Genomic DNA, 18,971 nt, shown 5'->3' on the forward strand with positions numbered 1-18,971 from the left:
AAAGAATTTACCTTCTCAGCACCTCACCGTACCTTCTCCAAAATTGATCATATATAGTTGGTCATAAAAAAGGCCTCAACAGATACAAGATAAATTGTGATAAAAACGGCCTGGTATTTATACAGAGATAGGCAGGTAGATCAGTGGAATAGAATGGAAGACCCAGAAATGAACCCACATGCCTATGATTGCTTGATTTTTGACAAAGGAGCTAAAAACATTCAATTGTAAAAGGACAGCCTCTTCATCAAATGGTGCTGGTTCAGCCAGCAGTCAGCTTGCAAAAGAATGCAAATTGATCCTTTCTTATTTCCTTGTACAAAGTTCAAGTCCAAGTGGATCAAAGACCTCCACATAAAACCAGGTACACTGAAACTAATAAAACATCATGGGGAAGAGCTTATAATACATTGGCATAGGGGGAAATTTCTGAATAGAATACCAATAGCATATTCTCTAAGATCAAGAATCGACAAATGGGACCACATGAAATTGCAAAGCTTCTGTAAGGCCAAGGATACTACCAAAAGAACAAAACAGCAACCAACAGATTGAGAAAAGATCTTTAACAATCCTACATCTGATAAGAGGGCCAGTATCCAATATATACAAAGAACTCAAGAAGTTAGACTCTAGAGAATGAAATAATCCTACTAAAAAATGGGGTACAGAGCTAAACAAAGAATTCTCAACAGAGGAATATCGAATAGCTGAGAAGACCTAAAGAAATGCTCAACATCCCTAGTCATCAGGGAAATGCAAATCAGAACAACCCTGAGATTCCACCTCACAGCAGTCAGACTGGCTAAGATAAAAAAGACTCAGGTGACAGATGTTGGTGACGATGTAGAGAAAGAGGAACACTCCTCCACTGTTGCTGGGGTTGGAAGCTGATACAACCACTCTGGAAATCAGTCTGGTGGTTTCTCAGAAAATTGGACGTAGTACTACCTGAGGACCCAGCTATAGCACTCCTGGGTATACATACCCTAAAGAAGTTCCAACATCTAACAAGGACACATGCTCTACTATGTTCATAGCAGCCTTATTTATAATAGCCAGAAGCTGGAAAGAACCCAAGATGTCTTTTAAAGAGGAATGGACACAGAAATTGTACATTTACATCATGAAGTACTACTTGGCTATTAAAACAATGACTTCATGAAATTCCTAGGCAGATGGAAGGAACTTGAAGCTATCATTCTGAGTGAGGTGACCCAGTCACAAAAGAACACACATGACGTGTACTCAATGATAAGTGGATACTAGTCCAAAAAGCTTGGAACACCCAAGAAACAATTCACAGCAGTTATGAAGCTCAAAGAGAAGGAAGGCCAGAAGGTGGATGCCTCAGTCCTTCTTAGAAGAGAGAACAAAACACTCATGGGAGGAAATAATGGGAAAGATAGAGGAGCAGGGATTGGAGAAAAGGTCATCCAAAACCTGCCTCATCTAGGGATCTGTCCCATGTGCAGCCACCAAACCTATGCATTATTACTGATGCCAAGTAGTGCTTACTGACAGATAGTGATACAGAGGAGGATGTTTGCAGCTAACTTCAGACTGAACATGAGGACCCCAGTGAAGGAGCTAGAGAAGACTGAAGGAGCTGAAAGGGTCTACATCCCCATGGGAAGAACAAAATCATTAACTAACTATATCCAGCACAGTTTCCAGGGACTAAAACACCAACCAATGAGTTTACATGGAGAGACCCATGGCTCCAGGTGCATATGTCCCAGAGTATGAAATTGTCTGTTATCAATGAGAGGAGAGGCCTTTGGCCAGTCAGGGCTCCTTTTCCCAGTGTAGGGGAATACCAAGGCACTGAGGTGGTAGAGTGTGGTTGGGAGAGGGAGCACCTTCATGGAGTCAATGGGCAGTGAGGGAGATGGGATTGGAGAAAAGGGGATAACATCTGAAATGTAAATACAGAGAATATCCAATGGGGGGGGGGGAAGTGCCCCAAAGATTTTATATCAGTTTGCACTTTGGATAACTATGTTGTAAGTATCAAAGAAATAAAGAGAACTGTTGAGAAAATGGGTGGAAAAGTAAGATTTTTCAGTAGAATATTAGAAAGTTTTAATTTACTTTAAGAAAAGTACTTCATCTAAAAATTTTAAACCCCTAGGTGTGTTAGTGCAGTGGTTCTCAACCTTCCTAATTCTTTACTATAGTTCCTCATGTTGTGGTGATCCTAACCATAGCATTACTTTTGTTGCTACTTCAGAACTGTAATTATGCTGTTGCAAATTCTAATGTAAATATCTGATATGCAGGTTATGTGATAGGTGGTCCCTGTGAAAACGTCATTGAATGCCCAGATTGAGAACCACTGGTATAGTAGAGAAGGTACAGACATTAGAAGACGAAGTCAATAAATATGCAACAGTTGAAATAGGAGAAAATGGGGGGAGGGAAGATGATTTAATGAAAATGTATATGACTTTTTGCCAGCAGGAAGCGAAGAGATTTGGACAAAGTAGTTTTGACCAGATAATGTATGGAATGTCACAAAAAGTGATAAAATACTCAAAACCAGAGATTCACAAAGTGTTATTTATTGTCTTAAACAAAGTGGATACAAAGGCAATCACAGCTGAAGAAATCAAAGGAAGACTGATGAAGACCAGTAATGAGAAAGAAAGTAGTTGAAAGAGTCAGAGGAAAAAAGACATGTTTTGAAAGAGCAGACAGCAAGATTTATGCTAGACTTTGAGCAACCAAATAGCCCAAATCTTTAGGAAAAATACCAACTTAACTGAAATTCAGTGTATTTACTAAAATTGCCTCTAAAGCCAAAAATAAAATCATTTCCAGACAAAAGCAAACATGGAAAATTGTTAAGTACAAACTTAGGCAAAATACCATTAGAACGTCAGCACTTAACCATTAGAACGTCAGCACTTAGTGTCACCAGTAACAGCAACAGAGCCTTTGACCAATGGGGGAACTGTGGTATTCGGGAAGAACCATAAAGGGAAAATGGGTGTGAATATAAGCTATTATTGACTGTGCAAACTGAAAAATAACCCGTTAACAACAGTGATATCTCATGCATCCTAAAAAGTGAGGCTAAGAGTAAATGGGCTCAAGTACTGAAAGCCTCCAGCAGGGAGGACATGGGGAAGACATGGCATCTGTTGGATGAATCAGCAGTGCTTGTAAACACAGTGGCGACCACGGCAGTGCTGAATAAGGCAGTAAGGCTGTGGGAGAGAAATACAGCAAAAGATGGTAATTAAAAAAAAAAAATGTTTGTGGGGGTAGGTCAGTCTAAGTTGTGGTCTAGTAAAAGTTGAGATGATAGAAATAATGCAGTGTGTATTTATTATACGATTACAGAATTTTTAGAAATTTATTTTTTAAATGTCCTGTTTTTTCAGTCAAAAATTGTGCATAGACAAACATATCAAACTAAACTCATATGCAAAGTATTTTTGTGTTTCTTCTAACAGCTTCTTTGTGATATTGGCCATAGTGAAGAAAAGCTGGGCTTTAATTATGAAGACATCATAATTTGGTAAGTTTAGTCTTTTCTTCCATCCCATATTTCAGTAAATTATATTGTAACAATTTAAATTAGAGCTAGGGTAAGGACAGCACATGCTCAGTTCTGTAGAGACTGGGTTTGGCTGAAAGAAAACCTCTGAAAGATCAGTGACTTCATTGTGTGTGAGCCTTAGTTGAGGTTTTGTACTGCTGGATACAAAAAACTAAACCTAAATATTCAGAGTTACCTCAACTTCTTCAAAAATTACAGTTAAATATTAAATTTGCAGACTGAGTTTCTCATTTTTGCATGAAAAGTAGGGACCAAAAAAAAGCCCTAGATTGTACCTAAGAAAGTATTGTATCTATTCCAAACTTGTATGCTAATAGGTAAGTGATCAAGTGGTTTCATTATCACTTTTTGATGTTCTTGGGAGTTAACATTAATATAGTAGCATATGTTTGCTAGTGTTAAATACCTTGTTATTGATTTAAACTAATTATCCTACAGGACTCAAGAAAGCACAGACGCAAATAAAAGATACATTGTAGAAACATCTGAAGATAGAGTTGAAGAGATTATATGATTTCTTCTTGCATTTATACAGTATGTCAGAAGATGAATAAAACCCCCTGTTGGCTGGATTAGTGTGACTATTGAGAGGAAGCACAGAATAAGACATCACCAAATAAAATTACTTATTTTGTAGTGTTTTTTGTTTGTTTGTTTGGTTGGTTGGGTTTTTCTTAAATAGAATTGCTGTACATAACAAACAGTTTGGGATATCTCAGCCAAGAAAGAACTTGATACGGGAGAAAATCCTGAAGTATGAAAAATTTAACATGCTCCAAAATCTGAGACGTTGTTAGAGTCATCTCAAGTGTTCAAAACATTTGGAGCTCTAAATTTTCAGATAAGAGATACTCAGTTTGAAATAGTCTTGAAAGTAGTCCCAGTCTAAAAATATAAGGAATCAGAAATACCTCTCTTCACAAGCATTTCAGATGAGGGCTAGGTAAACTCCATGAAAATGTGGTCTTTGAAACTCATGTAACAAAATCTTCCTGCTTCCCTGTAGTTTGCGCTTAGCTTTATTAAATGAGGCGAAAGAAGTGAGAGCAGCGGGGCTGCGAGCGCTGCGCTATCTCATCCAGGACTCCAATATTCTGCAGAAGGTGCTGAAACTGAAAGTGGACTATCTAATAGCGAGGTAATGTTCCCAGATGTGCCTGTGTTTCCCATGCCTTCAACTTTTGTGCTGAGTTTAGTATCCAGCTAAACCTGTACAGATTTGTGGTTTATTGACAGATTTTTAGAAGCGTGATAATTTTTGCAAAGTTACATGATCAAGTGAGACCAAGACCAAGGGTGTTTTTAGCATAAGAGGAACTTCGTTTATACTTTCAAGCAATTGTAAAATAGTTTTCTCCTTAGAGACTAGTTTTCCTGTCATTGCATTTCACATTATGTGTGAATTAATATGTGTAATAGACATATGTAAGTATATACTATTGTTTTCTCATCTATTAAGTTCTTCCAAAGTTGATCATATCTTTGTTTTTTAAATTTATTTTTGCTAGGAAGTATTTGGTTTTATGATTAGGACAAATTTTAATCTGTTCATTCAGGATAGTTTTCAGTGTTGAACTATTTTGAATAAATCTGCCCTGCAATTTTATGTCTGTGAGGTGCTCATTTCTTACATGTGTGCATACAAGTAAAAATTTCAGAACGTGATACATATGTGGTTAGCTATATGACTATGGTTTCTTTCTTAAGAAATGGTACTGAGAACTTTAAGTGCCTTGACTGGTTTGTGGGTGTATTCATCCTTACTAGACTTGGGCCTTGGGGTTGTTTTGTTGTGTGTTAATGTATTTATTCATGTTGTTGGTGGATTACTTTGACAGGGTACAAATTCCAGGCTGGCTTCAAACTCAATGACTATTCTTCCACCTCCTCTTTAGTGCTAGGGTTGCAGACATACAGTTACACATACCTTAGATTTTGTAATGGTGGCAATGGTATTATTATTTTTTCTTTCCTGTTTTTCGCTGCTAATATATAGAAAAATAGGACATATTATCTTCTTTTGCAGCAGTCTTGGTAAACCACTATAGTTTTACTAGTTTATGGATTATTCTGGGCTTTCCATGCTCATGAGCATTAACTCACAATGACTCATCTCTCCCAGGACCTTTGACCTTAACCTTGCTTTAGTCCTCTGCTGAGAACTGCACTGGACCGAAATGTTCCTAGTTCAGGGGGAATGTGTCAACTTTTCATTAGATGTTAGTAAACTGTGACCCTCACTTGTATTGTTGAAGTCAACATACTCATATACTTATTCATGATGGCTTTTCACTTCTGTAATAAACTGAAGGCACTGGTATTTAGTTTTCAGGTCCATTAATACATATATCTGGTTTGGGTATCAGGATCATGTCTTACGAATATAACTGTTATCATCCTCCTTTTTCTTTGAAAGATACTATGTAAAACTTGTGATGGTTTTAGTATTTTCTCCTAGATGGTTACACTAGACCCATGAATCTTATAGAATTGGATTTTTTTTTTAAATTGTGGTTTACTTTCCTTGGTGGATACAACATTGTCGAGTTTTCTATATTGGTGTGTTTGTCTGTTTGGGACTCACTAAGGTTTGGCTTGAGCTCGTCCTTTGGTGACTTGGTGACTTGAGAGGTCTGTCTTGGTGCTACTTCTTTCCTGAGTGCCGCTCTTGTCTGATCCTGTAGCGTTGGTCTCTCTCCTGCGACATAACTTGAAGATTCTCACCTTGCTACATGCAGTGTTTTTATCTCATCTGTTCTTTGTATTTTCTTATCTGTTTTCAAGACAAGGTGTCAAATAGCTCAGGCTAGACATGATTCCTGGCCCCCCTGCTTCCCTGGCCTGCTCTGTTGGAGTCCTCCACTCCTGCTGTGCCTCTGCACTGCTGTGCTTGTTTGCTGCTTACTGAGCCCACTCAGTGTTTTCAGGCGACCGTATGCCTGCCTGTGTTCACACCGCACACTTCCTTGGATTGCTGTTTAATTGACTCTTACTGTTTGTTGTGGTTCAGGCCTGCCTGCAAAAGGTGAATTTTTCATCCTTTATTTGTTCATAAACATCTCTATTTTGATCTGATGTTTGAAGGTTAATTTGCTACTAGTAATTTTTTTTTCTAAAGAGATATTAACTATATATGAGTATTTTGCCTGCATGTATGTATATGCACCATGTACCTGCCTGGTGCCTGAGGAGGTCAGAAAAATGCACCAGGTCTTCTGGAACTAGAGTTACTGGTGGCTGTCAGCCACTGTGTGGTGCTGGGAACTGAACCTGGGATCTCTACAAGATAGCAACAGCTCTTAACTGAGGGGCCATCTTCAGCCCCATCTGTATGTCGGTATCTTCTGCCTGTTTCTATTATCAGTCAGAGCTCTCACTTTCTGCTGCTTTAGTAACACCCTGGGACTGCTGAACGGGTTTTATATGTTATGGCGTACCCTTCCATGAAACTCCATCTGCCCTGTTGGATCATCTCATATCACCCATGTATTTGGACCCTTATTGTATTTTTGACCTTTGCTAGTTTTTTGTTTGCTGTTTGTTTTGTTATTTTCAGAGTTCAAGGCTTACTCTTGACTTAATTTTATTCAAGACTATCATGCCAGTAAGTCCTTCTCTTTAATGCTTCGATGTATTGCCCTGTGAATTATCTTTTTAAAAGTTGTTTCTGCATTATTTCCCCACCTCTATTTTCACAGACATACCAACCACAGTTATTTTGAAGTCCTTTTATGTAAATCATCTGTATTCTTTTTTTCTGTTTTCAATTTTTTTTTAAAATATGGGGTTCTTGAGACTTTTATTTAGGTATTTGTTTTAAACCATGGCTTCTAACAACTATGTGCAAACATTCATGTTTAAAATTGCCAGCACTGGATCATGTTATCATTCTCCTTTGAAGAGTTTTATTCAAGAGTCTTGCCTTTCTGCACTGGTTTAATTTTTGCTAATGTCCAAAAAAGTAGTGATTCAGAGTCTGAAGCTAAAACTGCAGGCGTTTAGCAGACTTCCCTCCTTGGCCAGCCCCAGTCCAAGAATCTCTTAGTGAAGTATTTCCTGCATCTCTGCTCTGTTCTGTGCTTCTCAGAGTAGGGTTTTACTGGGCCTATTGGAGTCCAGTCCTACCTTTGCACAGCATACCTGTCCAGTGCTTTGGTGAGAACATTGGTACAGATTTTTAAGCTCGTTAGCCTGTCTTTTCCTCCTTTGGGCACTTATCTGCCTTCACGTTAAAGCTCTCATCAGCTCACCAGGGCGCTACTGCCCTCCAGCTGGGCTGACCATGTTTCCAGCAGAGATGACCCCATGGAGATGAAATGTGAGATTCCTCAGCCTTGTCTTTCAGGGTTGATCTTTCCCTTTGAGTAGCACTTGTCTGAGGGAAGTCTTTCAACCTTTATAGTTGGTTTGGCAGAGGATTGGGTATGATCCAAGCTTTTTGGTAATAGCTAAAAATGTAAATTTTATCTGCATGATTTTGTGCATGTGTGCGTGTGCACGCACAGGTTCCTAGATTTGAGTCTCAAGCAAGCACTCTAGTTTTTCCCCATTTATTTTTTAATTTTATTAGATAAACCAGAAATGCTTTGAATAGTAACTTATCTAATTATAAAATATTGGTTAAAATATACCTAACATAATTTTTGAGAAGTAGTCTTGTTGCTACATAAAATAAAATTTGTTACATTTTATAAAGAAATGGCAATCTAAATGATACTTGATCAAATATTATTGAAGAGAATTCCGAATTTAAGGGTCTTTTGTTTGGTTGTGCTTTTTTTTCCTTTTTTCTTTTTTTCCTTTTTTTCTTTCTTTCTTTTTTTTTTTTTTTTTTTTTGGAAACAGAATCTCACTACTATGTGGTCCTGGCTGTTCTGGAACACCCTGTAGGCCAGGCTGGCCTCAAACTCAGAGATCCTTATGCTTCTGCTTCCAAGTGCTGGGATTAAAGGTATGCACCATGCCTGGCAAAAATAGGATCTTGCATTGAATAAGACAGTCATTATAAATACAGTTTAACATGTGATTAAAATCACAAACTAAAAGTGAATGATTTTTTTTAGAGTTTATATATATCACTATGACTTATCAGGTTGGAGAAGTCTTTCCACACATCTCTGATACTTAGCTTCATTTGTATGTTGTGATTCTTTATAGGTGTGTCATCTTTTCCACCTTTAGATTTTAGCTGATATTTCTGTCATTACTTATCCTAGAGACACATCATTAAATATTCACTGTTACTGAAAAACCACATACTACAGACTTTTGACGTTTTAATACACTATACTGGATTATGAAGATTAATCTGACCTAATCTATAAGGTATTGTTACACAGGATTTTCCAATGACTAATGCATTTTTCCTTATTTAGGTGCATTGACATTCAGCAGAGCAACGAGGTGGAGAGGACACAAGCCCTTCGCTTAGTCAGAAAGGTATGCTGTATGTGGGCAGAAGGGCAGGAGTGTTTTATGTTCCATGCTTCTGTATTTACATTGCTGTAGAATATTTTTAGTAAACTTTAAAGAACAAATTTTCATTAAACATTTTAATTTTGTTATGAAATTTTAACACGCGAAGCATGAATATTTGTGTAATTAGTATATGTGACTGGGGATAGCTAGAACAATATTGTTAGAATATTTGAGCATTTCTGTCTATAGTGGACATAAAAGTGTACTTACAGCTTAGTTATTAGAGAATGCATCATTTGCCCCTACCTGTCTTCGTCTGTGTATATGTATAGATCTTCCTAGTTAATACTATTAAATGGACGTCACAAACAGGAGCTCATCACTTTCTAGATGAATTTGGCCACAGCCCATGGGCACCCGTGATAAACTATTCGGCTGACAGCTTTACAGTTTAAATGTTAAAGTTTAAGTTGAGGAGAGGATTTGATTATAGGTAGTTCACAAAGCTCCGGAGATTCCCTTTTCAGATTTCACTGTCTGTTGTTGTGATAGCTTCATGATGCACCAGGAAAGGAAACAAAGTAAAATTGGTTGGGACACATCCTAAGACAAATATCATCTCTTTCCCTTTGAGGAAAGCTCATTTATAAAACTAATGCAGTGTATATTTGTAGATGTGAAAATGTCCAACATTACTATTACTAATATTTTAAAGCTGGGTCTTACTGTGTGGATTAGCTTGGTGAAATACATTATAAAGCCCAGGTTGGCCTTAAACTCTTGATCCTCTTGCCTCAGCCTCACTAATGCTAGAATTACAGGTATGTATCACTAAATTGAGCTTAAAATTATTTTTTTTAAGATTTGTTTATTTTATGTATATGAGTACACTGTAGCTGTCAGACACACCAGAAGGGGGCATCCGATCCCATTACAGATGGTTGTGACCACCATGTGGTTTCTGGGATTTGAACTCAGGACCTCTGGAAGAGCAGTCAGTGCTCTTAACTGCTGAGCCATCTCTCCAGCCCAGAGCTTAAAATTATTTAATGATCGAATTTATTAGTTGTCTTCTTTTATTCTTGCTATCTTTAAATCATTGTATGTTTCAAATAGTGGGTGGCAGGAGTTAGTATACGGATTTTTGACAGTTTGACATTTGACAAGAGATTCACCCAGAATTTAATCACAGTTTCTCTATGGTCTACCTCACACTTTTTCACATCACTAATTCTGGATTAGTCAGTCTTCCTTCTGGCAGAGTAACAAGTCCTGATAGCTGAGGAGGAGCAGAGGCAAGCTTCAGGGACGCAGAGATGTGATGAACAGCACTGTTGTGTGGTCACCACACTCATGCCACCGAGGAGCTGTGTGAGATGCCATTCTCGATCTGGAGGGACTTGAACTCTTAGAGAGAGGAAGTCTTGTCTAGCTGTCAGTTTTGTTTTAAATTATTAGAAAAGCCCTGCTAGTTGTAACAGCAGTTTACAAAAAAAAAAGCATTCAGTCTACAAAGCTGAATGTTAAAACTGATGCCTCAATCTTACAAGAATGTTATGCCTTCAATTCTCTCCCTCTGAATAAAATGAATTTTAAATATACTAAATCTAAATTACTTATTTTCTGATTCTTCTCTGTTACAGATGATTACTGTGAATGCTTCCTTGTTTCCTAGTTCTGTGGCCAACTCATTAATTGCAGTTGGAAATGATGGACTTCAGGAACGAGACAGAATGGTCCGGGCATGCATTGCTATTATCTGTGAACTAGGTCAGAATTCTCTTCAAGTAATGCAGAAATGTTTCATAACGTACATGTAACGGTCCCTAATGTCTTTAAAAGAAAAATGCTTTATCTATTGCTTAAAAAAAATAAGAAAATGTACATTTATGATAGAATATTAGATGTTATTTATCAAATAATTCAGAAATTATATTGACATATAAATTTTCTAATTTATTCATTATGAAACTTGATGGTCTATAATAATAACAATAAATGTCTGCTAAAGTCTAGCCTTCTGACATTGATGATACTGTATCTTGATATGGTTTGAAAGTAATAGTCTATAGTACACAAAGTGAATCCTAATAACTTTTATTAGGGATCAGAGATTAGATCCAAATATCCACATGGCTAATCACTACATTTAAAAAGGTTAACCTAATTTATTATTAATGGAATATAATTTTAAGTAAAAAGAAAATGATAGGGTTTGTTTGTATGTTTGTTTTATGTACTACCAAAATGTAGAAATGGTGGGGGTCACATTTTATCTTGGGATAATAAATTAATAACATTTAAGTTAAAAAAAATGAAAAGTCACTCTACCACTAAAATACTCAACGTGCTGTCCATAACTTGTCCTGGTGTAGAAACAGGATCAGAAATATGATTATAACAATTACGAGAATTATAAAAATTTTACAGTATGCCAACGTATGAGATGCCTAGATTATATTGATTGATACATATCATAAAGTGAAACAAAATGTAAATGTAAACCAGAATAGGAAAGACAGGAAATGCCAAATCTCATGGTAAACGGTGAAAAATTGGTGAAATTAGTTTATTAGGATGAAAGACAGATTATTTATCTTTCATTCATAGTAGGTAGAAGAAGAAAACATAGAAACACCCTTAAACTTTGGAAAACTCTTGAGTTGAGAAATTCCTTAATAAAGGAGAAAAATCTAATAGTTCTTTTAACTAGAAGATTTTTTAAAAATACATATTCTTGTAAAGTCACTGAAATAAATGGGTTTTAAAAATAAATGCGAATGTAGAAATACATGCTAGATCAGAAGCCGTAGAAGTGATCGCAATTACTGAGGAAATGATGGCTCTAAAAGGCTCACCAACATGCAGTTGTATGTACAGTACTAAAGCAAAGAAGCAAGGAATATATCCAGAAACATACTTAGATAATGAGAAGGCTGCTTCATTGATAATCTAAAAGTAATAAGCATCTAACAGAAAAAAATTTGAACATCTATACTTAGAGTAATGTAATAGAGTCGTTACTAAGTGCTGCTGAAAACATAGAAGGGAGTAGTCTTAAATAACCATGAAAACACTTCTGAGAAGAAGTAACAGACAAGAAAGAGTTTCTGTCAGGTCAGCAGAGTTATTAGCCTTCTTGTATGGATATGCATGCTGTGTGTGCACAAACATGGAAAGGTCAGAGGTTGACACTGTATCTTCTTCAGTTACTTTGTACCTTATGTTTTGGTACAACAGTCTTAGTAAATATTGTTTACAGTGGTGCAATATTAAATGAAGTTCAAGATTAGAAAGTAGCTATGTGTTACTCTCAAAATATATAGAGAAAACAGATTTAAGTGAGATGACTCATGATTACTGTGGGATTGTGAAAATTCAAATCGGATGCATCTCAGCACTAATAATCAGAATAGATAATAGGCATATAAAATATGTAGAAGTATGGATGACATTGGGGGGTACTTTTTAGTGAGTCAAATTGTCAAGAAGATCCAAGTAACCAGCATACAGAACGAGCACATTGTCTGCAGCAGAGGGAGTGACGGGAACTTAGATCACTGGCCTTTGTTCAGATCTGTGCATAAGATGCTTTGCAGCTCTACCTCATTTCAGAAAACAGGAGAAAACCTAGTTCTGTATTCATCCAGGAGATAAAAGTGACAGAAGGAATGAGGAAAACATTTTTGGAAATAAAAATGAATGGAGGAGAAAAGAAACTTTTCATATGATTTTTTAAAAAACTATTAACATCACTCATTTTTAAGAGAAAAATTTTTTTGAAAGTTGCGTATTTTTTAAAAACATGATAGCAAATCATTAAGTATAAAAATGAAAGATGGGCATTATAACAGATACCTGTTATCTCAGCCCTTGGGAGACAGCCAGTGAAAGACCAGATGTCAACGGCAGCTTGCAAAACAGCAACTCTTTCTCTAAAAAGGAAAGAAATAGGTAAAATATAAAAACCAATTTGAGGAATATGCAGGGTTAATTCATAAAATATTCATGAAGGAAATTTGAGATTATTATTTCAATAATGTCATTTATTTTAATAAAACTCAACTTCATGATGAGTGAAGTAAGTAGAACTTAAGTCATATAGATGTACACATATCATCCTTGGTGAGGTAACCCAGTCACAAAAGAACACACATGGTATGCACTCACTGATAAGTGGATATTATTAGCCCAAAAGTTCAGAATACCCAAGATAGAATTTACAGACCACATGATTAAAAAGGAAGACCAGAGTGTGAATGCTTCATTCCTTCCTAGAAGGGAGAGCAAAATACTCACAGGAAGTTAAGCAGAGACACAGAGTAGAGCAGAGACTAATGGAAAGGCCATCCAGAGACTGCCCCACCTAGGGATCCATCCAATATGGTGTCACCAAACCCAGACACTTGCTGATGCAAGAAGTGCTTGCTGATGGGAGCCTGATATGGATGTTGTCTGAGAGGCTCTGCCAGAGCCATACTGATAAAGATGAGGATGCTTGTAGCTCTCTATTGGACTGAGCATGGGGACCCCAATGGAGGAGTTAGAGAAAGGACTTGAAGGAGCTGAAGGGGTTGCAATCTCATAAGAAAAACAACAAAATCAACCAACTAGTCCCCCAGGGACTAAATAACCAACCAAAGAGTACACAGGGAGGACCCATGTCTCCAGCTGCATATGTAGCAGAGGATGGCCTTGTCTGGTATCAATAGGAGGAGAAGCCCTTGGCCCCGTGAAGGCTCATTTTCCCAGTGTAGGGGAATGCCAGGATTTTGAGGTGGGGATGGGTGGGTGGGAGGGGGAGCATACTCATAGAAGCAGGGGGGAGGGGAAATGGGTGGGGGGTACCAGGAAAGGGGATAACATTTGAAATGTAAATACATAAACTGTCCAATTAATAAAGGATGTATACATGTCAGGCATGGTGATAAACAACTATGATCTTAGCACTTTGGACAGACAGAATTGTGTATGAGAGGCCTGCCTGAGCTCAGTGCTGACTTCCAGGCCCTATTTTCAAAATAAAAATCCCACAGCAAAAACCATGGAATACATACAGGGACAGTCCTCATCTTCAAGGGAAGATAAAGAGAGGAGTTTTTTTTTTTTTTTTTTTTTATCTTAAAATTACAAGTTTGTGAGAGAGTGTGTGTGTGTATCTGTCTGTCTGTGTTGCATGCAGGTGTGTATTTTTATGAAGGTTAATAATACAAACTGTTTAAAGCAAAATTAAAAATAAGTTTTACTTTGAAAAAAGACTATGGGACTAAAGTCTCCACAGTAACTCTGAAATTGAAGAAAATACTCAGTAAACTATATCCAAAAAATATGACAAAATTGTTCAGAGACATTTTAAAAGTCAGACTTTGGGAAAAATATTAAATGATTTTAAATTAAATAAAGATATTAGTATGAACCTGATATCTTTTACTTGTATATGTAGTTAATTAGAAAGTTTTTAAATACAAAAGGGAACTTAAGACTTAAGTAAAAATGTTAGGGCTTAAATATTCAGTACTGTGAATATAATTAGTCTTTCTTTCATTTTAGCACTTCAGAACCCAGAGGTGGTAGCCCTTCGAGGTGGACTAAACACCATATTGAAAAATGTGATTGATTGCCAATTAAGTCGAATAAATGAGGCTCTCATTACAACAATTTTGCACCTTCTTAATCATCCAAAGACCCGGCAGTATGTGCGAGCTGATGTAGAATTAGAGGTAGGCACTTTTTAGTATTCTTCTAATATAAAATATTTTAAAATACTTAGGTTTATTTAATGTTTATGGTGTTAGCCTTTATGTATGTCTGTGCACCATATGTGTACAGTTCCCACAGAGGCTAGAAGAGGGCATCGGAACACCAAGAACTGGAGTTAAAGATGGTTGTAAGTTCTCATGTGGGTGCTGGGAATTGAACTTTGGTCCTCTAGAAGAGCAGCCAATGCTTTTAATGTTGGAGCCATCTGTCTATCCCTAAAATATAAATTTAAACACATAACTTTGCTTTGAAATTTTGAAAAAGTAGATTCAGGTGCTACATTAATTGTCTAACCTATGTTTGTTTGGTTTATTCCCATTCTTTATTTTAGTTAAATAATTTGATTAGGAGTGAGTTAAAAATGTTATTCTCAAGAATATTTCAGCAACATACAAAATCATTTATTTTGTATTAGCCCTAATAAGATTCCTGTGCAAACTAAAGGATGGGTAAGATTACACTAAGACATGCACCGATATAAAAATGCACCGTGTTAATACTCTTTTCCTTCAGCTAGTGGGTTCTGTTTATTCATAAACGATACTAAAGTTCTCTCAAGAACCACTTTGGGGGCTGAACAGATGGGTCAGAGGGTAAAGCCCTTACTGTACCTGACAACCAAGTTTGATTCCTCAACCCTTATAGAAGCTGGGTGAAGTTCAATTCTGTGATCCCAGCATTCCTGGAAAAGCTTAAGAGTTGGCTGAAAGCTCTTCGGTACTTCAGGGGCAGAAATGTCAAGAATAATTCTGCCTCAGATAAAAGATGGGAGAGAACAGACTCCCCAGAATGTGTCCTTCAGTTTCCACATGCACACCATGGCATGTCTGCACCTGTACTCCCCAACATCACACACACATGTATAATACATTAATAACAAGTAACAGGAACAGTGAAGAAGCAACACACTTTGTACTATCTGTATTTGAACATGCATGTATCATTTTAAAAGTATGTCATGTAAAATTTCTTTACTAATTCATGTGGAGTGTTTTATAGTAGTAAGGTAACTTGTTTCAGTAAGCAGTAAAAGGGCTTAACCTCTTATCTCATGATAGTACTGGCACCCAAGGGGTGCCTTAGATACACACATCCCAACTCTGTGGCGGGCTTTATGTGTTCCGCCACTACACACTTTGAACTCAATGAAGTAGTCACATTAAAGAACACTCCAAACTACTCTGATCCAATAGGTATAACATAATTTGCCAACCTAGATAAGTCAAATGATCTATTACAGTTCCATCCCTTATAAAACATTCATAACAACCTTATTTATGAAGAGGTGCACCGAGAGAAACACACATATCTGCATCTTTGTTCCTCCTGGAATCCCCTCTCCCCCAATCATCTTCTGCCTCCTCTTCTGTTCCTAGACCTTTCCCGGCCCACCTCTCTTATATCCAATCACGTATCGCCTTAATATAAACCTACAGTCACTGTGTACTCCTTATAGGTGGTGCTAACTGAGGATGACGCCACATGACTGTAATCCTAGCATTCACAAGGCAGAGGAGGGGTAATGGGAGAGGAGCCAGCCAGGGTTACTAGTGAGACTGCATTAGAAAGAGCAGGTTGTTTTGGAAAATGCACTACATTATTGTCTATTGAAGACAGCATCCAAAATAAGTTTCAATCAAGAATTTAAATATTAAATTATAAATTATGTAGGACTTGAAATCTTTATTTTTTTATTATCCTTACCATTTTAGGGAATTAGCTTTAAATGTAGTAGATCTGATAGTATTAGAATTTCTTTTTCTTTTTTCCCCCATGTGATGAGGTCTTGCTATGTCTCTTGGCTGATCTCCAGATGTAGGCTCCTGAGTCAGCCTGCCACATAGGTGGAGTGATAGGTAGCACCAGTGATCCTGGCATTAGGACCATTTCTAAGAACATTACAGATGCTAGAACTTTCTTCAGACTGTGTTTACTAACACATGTAATAAGCACAATAATTTCCTAGTGATTTTTAAGTGTATTCTTCTTTGGACTCTTATACCAATGAGTGTTGATAGTTTATAGAATGCTTAGCTTTAATTTTTATTAAATAGAATAAGTAATGTTAGAATTGAAGATTTTATAAGTGAAGGAGTTAGGTGTGTAGGCTCTCTTTTATTTCTATGCATTATAAAGCAGACTAGCAACTCTTAATGGAAATGAAGATAACCTGCACAGACTATGGTAGATTTCTAGGCAAGCTGCTATATTATTACATACAGCCACAAGCATCTTTCTCACTCAGGAAGATGTCACCCCAGTGGAACAAAGCCTGAGGTGGTAGACTTTAGGCTGTATAAGCTGTGTTTGGGTGATGTGGATGTAGCTCAGTGGGGAGAGCACCAGCCTACTGTACTAGAGGGTGTGAGTTTATACTATGCCCTTGCTAGCTTTAGTTTAGGCAACTCTTCTCCTGACTTAGATTTTTTAACGGGGATAATTAAGGTCATGATTTTCAAACTTAAAATAATTATTTTGAAAGTTAAATGTTCTAAATAACAAATCTTTAAAATAGTAACTGCAGTACTTAGCAAGCATACATGCTTACACTTCGTTATGTGCGTTTCCCTGTATTCTAGTCTACATAAACTGTGTTGTACAGTCCTTCACACTTAATAAATCTGCCTTCCCTGTCTGTCTGTCTGTCTGTCTTCATCTACATGTCTTCATTGTGGAATCAACTAGAGAACACATTCTTTATTACATCAAGTCAATTTTGTTTTTATTCTAAAGCAATGCATCTTTTTTTCTATAAAGAACTATTTGTTGTGCTGTTGATTTCACCTTTCTTTTGTTAAAAATAGGTGTGTGTTAACTTAAAGTTCTGTGTCTCCATTTGAGTTTGCCCTGATAATTACTTGTAGTGAGTTTATGCAGTTGTTGTATAATTGCTTACTTTTTGCTGGATACTTTGCTATGAGGAGTGTGTTCTAAACAGTAAGCTCTTCTTGTGGTGTCAGAAAAACCAAGAACTTTTGGTAGATATATAGTGCTAAAATAACAAACTGGATACTTTGTAACTAATCTCTTGTTCTTAATAGTTACCAAATTCTCAAATCCTTGAAGTTGTTTAAATGGGTAAAAGGTCTCAGTTTAAACATACAACTTATATTCTTAAAAATTCCTGGCATGGTACATGCCTTTAATCCTAGCATTTGCGAAGCAAAGGCAGGCAGATCTCTCTTGAGTTCAAAACCATGCTAGTCTACATAGTAAATTCTGTATCAACCAAGGCTACATTGTGAGAACTTGTCTTTAAAAAAATAAAGAAATCTAATTGAGACCGGAAAGATAGTACAGTGGTTAAGACAAGTCTCTGCTCTTCGGAAGTTAGAATCCTACCACCTGCCCATGTCAAACCACTCTCACAGTCTCTGATAACTCCAGCTTCAGGGAGAGCCACCTCTTCTTGCTTCTGTATACACCTGTACTCATGTGCATGTACTTATTACATAGACATAATTAAAAATACTGAAAAGAAACCTTTTTAAAATCTCATTCTTACTGGTAAGGAGGAAAAAATCACCTAAGTTGCATTAAAAATACTGAGAAAACATACTAAGATTCCAGAGCAGACAGGTATACTTAGTATTACTAGATTAGGGTATAACTTCTATTCAACACCATCGTTGGGATTGAATGAGTAGCTCCTTTCATTTATTTGCATAGAAGAGAAGATTGATTAACCACCTCTGGTGGAAGATAACATCAAGTAATTTTTTTTTAAATATAAAATGACTGTTTTGAAATTCTATTCAGTCAGAAATTCTAGTCATAGTCTTCCTAGTTGGCTCAGTATGTAAAGTACTTGGTTTGAGCACTAAGACCTGAGTTGGCATCTCCAGCATCCATATAGACAAACTGGGTGTGGTGGAGTGTGCAGAAACACAGAGCTAGATGAACCCTGGTGTCTCCATGGCCTTCTGGTCTAGCCTAAACAGTGCTTTCCAGGTTCACTGAGACTGTCTTGGGAGGTAAGGTGGGCAGTGCCTGTACAGACAGGTCAACCCCCAGCACACATGTGCATGTGCATAAGATTTCTACTCCGCACAAAGATATGATCACGGTACCGAAAACTTTAAAGATTTTTTTTCTTAGAATACTGTTACCAGGAAGGGGTGTTGGATTTACTCAAAGGATTTTTTATTATGTCCTTTTTTTTTCCCCTTCAGTTTGTTTATATATTCCATAGACAGATGTTTCATATTGATCTATCCCAGCATTT

General features: G+C 36.9%; 1 protein-coding gene across 2 annotated transcripts in view; it reads left to right on the forward strand.

The window, feature by feature from the left end:
• Nucleotides 1-18,971, forward strand: part of RICTOR (RPTOR independent companion of MTOR complex 2) — a gene marked incomplete at its 5' end in the record, with an annotated part of 91,886 nt that overhangs the window by 37,589 nt on the left and 35,326 nt on the right. For both annotated transcript variants that reach the window (XM_080933872.1, XM_080933873.1), the window contains 5 exons: nt 3,462-3,526; nt 4,575-4,706; nt 8,944-9,007; nt 10,630-10,756; nt 14,537-14,706. In XM_080933872.1, the coding sequence (XP_080789998.1) occupies nt 3,462-3,526; nt 4,575-4,706; nt 8,944-9,007; nt 10,630-10,756; nt 14,537-14,706 (558 nt within the window). The remainder of the gene's footprint in view (nt 1-3,461; nt 3,527-4,574; nt 4,707-8,943; nt 9,008-10,629; nt 10,757-14,536; nt 14,707-18,971) is intronic.

The sequence above is a fragment of the Micromys minutus genome (genome assembly GCF_963924665.1).
Source record: "Micromys minutus genome assembly, chromosome: 20".
NCBI lineage: Eukaryota > Metazoa > Chordata > Mammalia > Rodentia > Muridae > Micromys > Micromys minutus.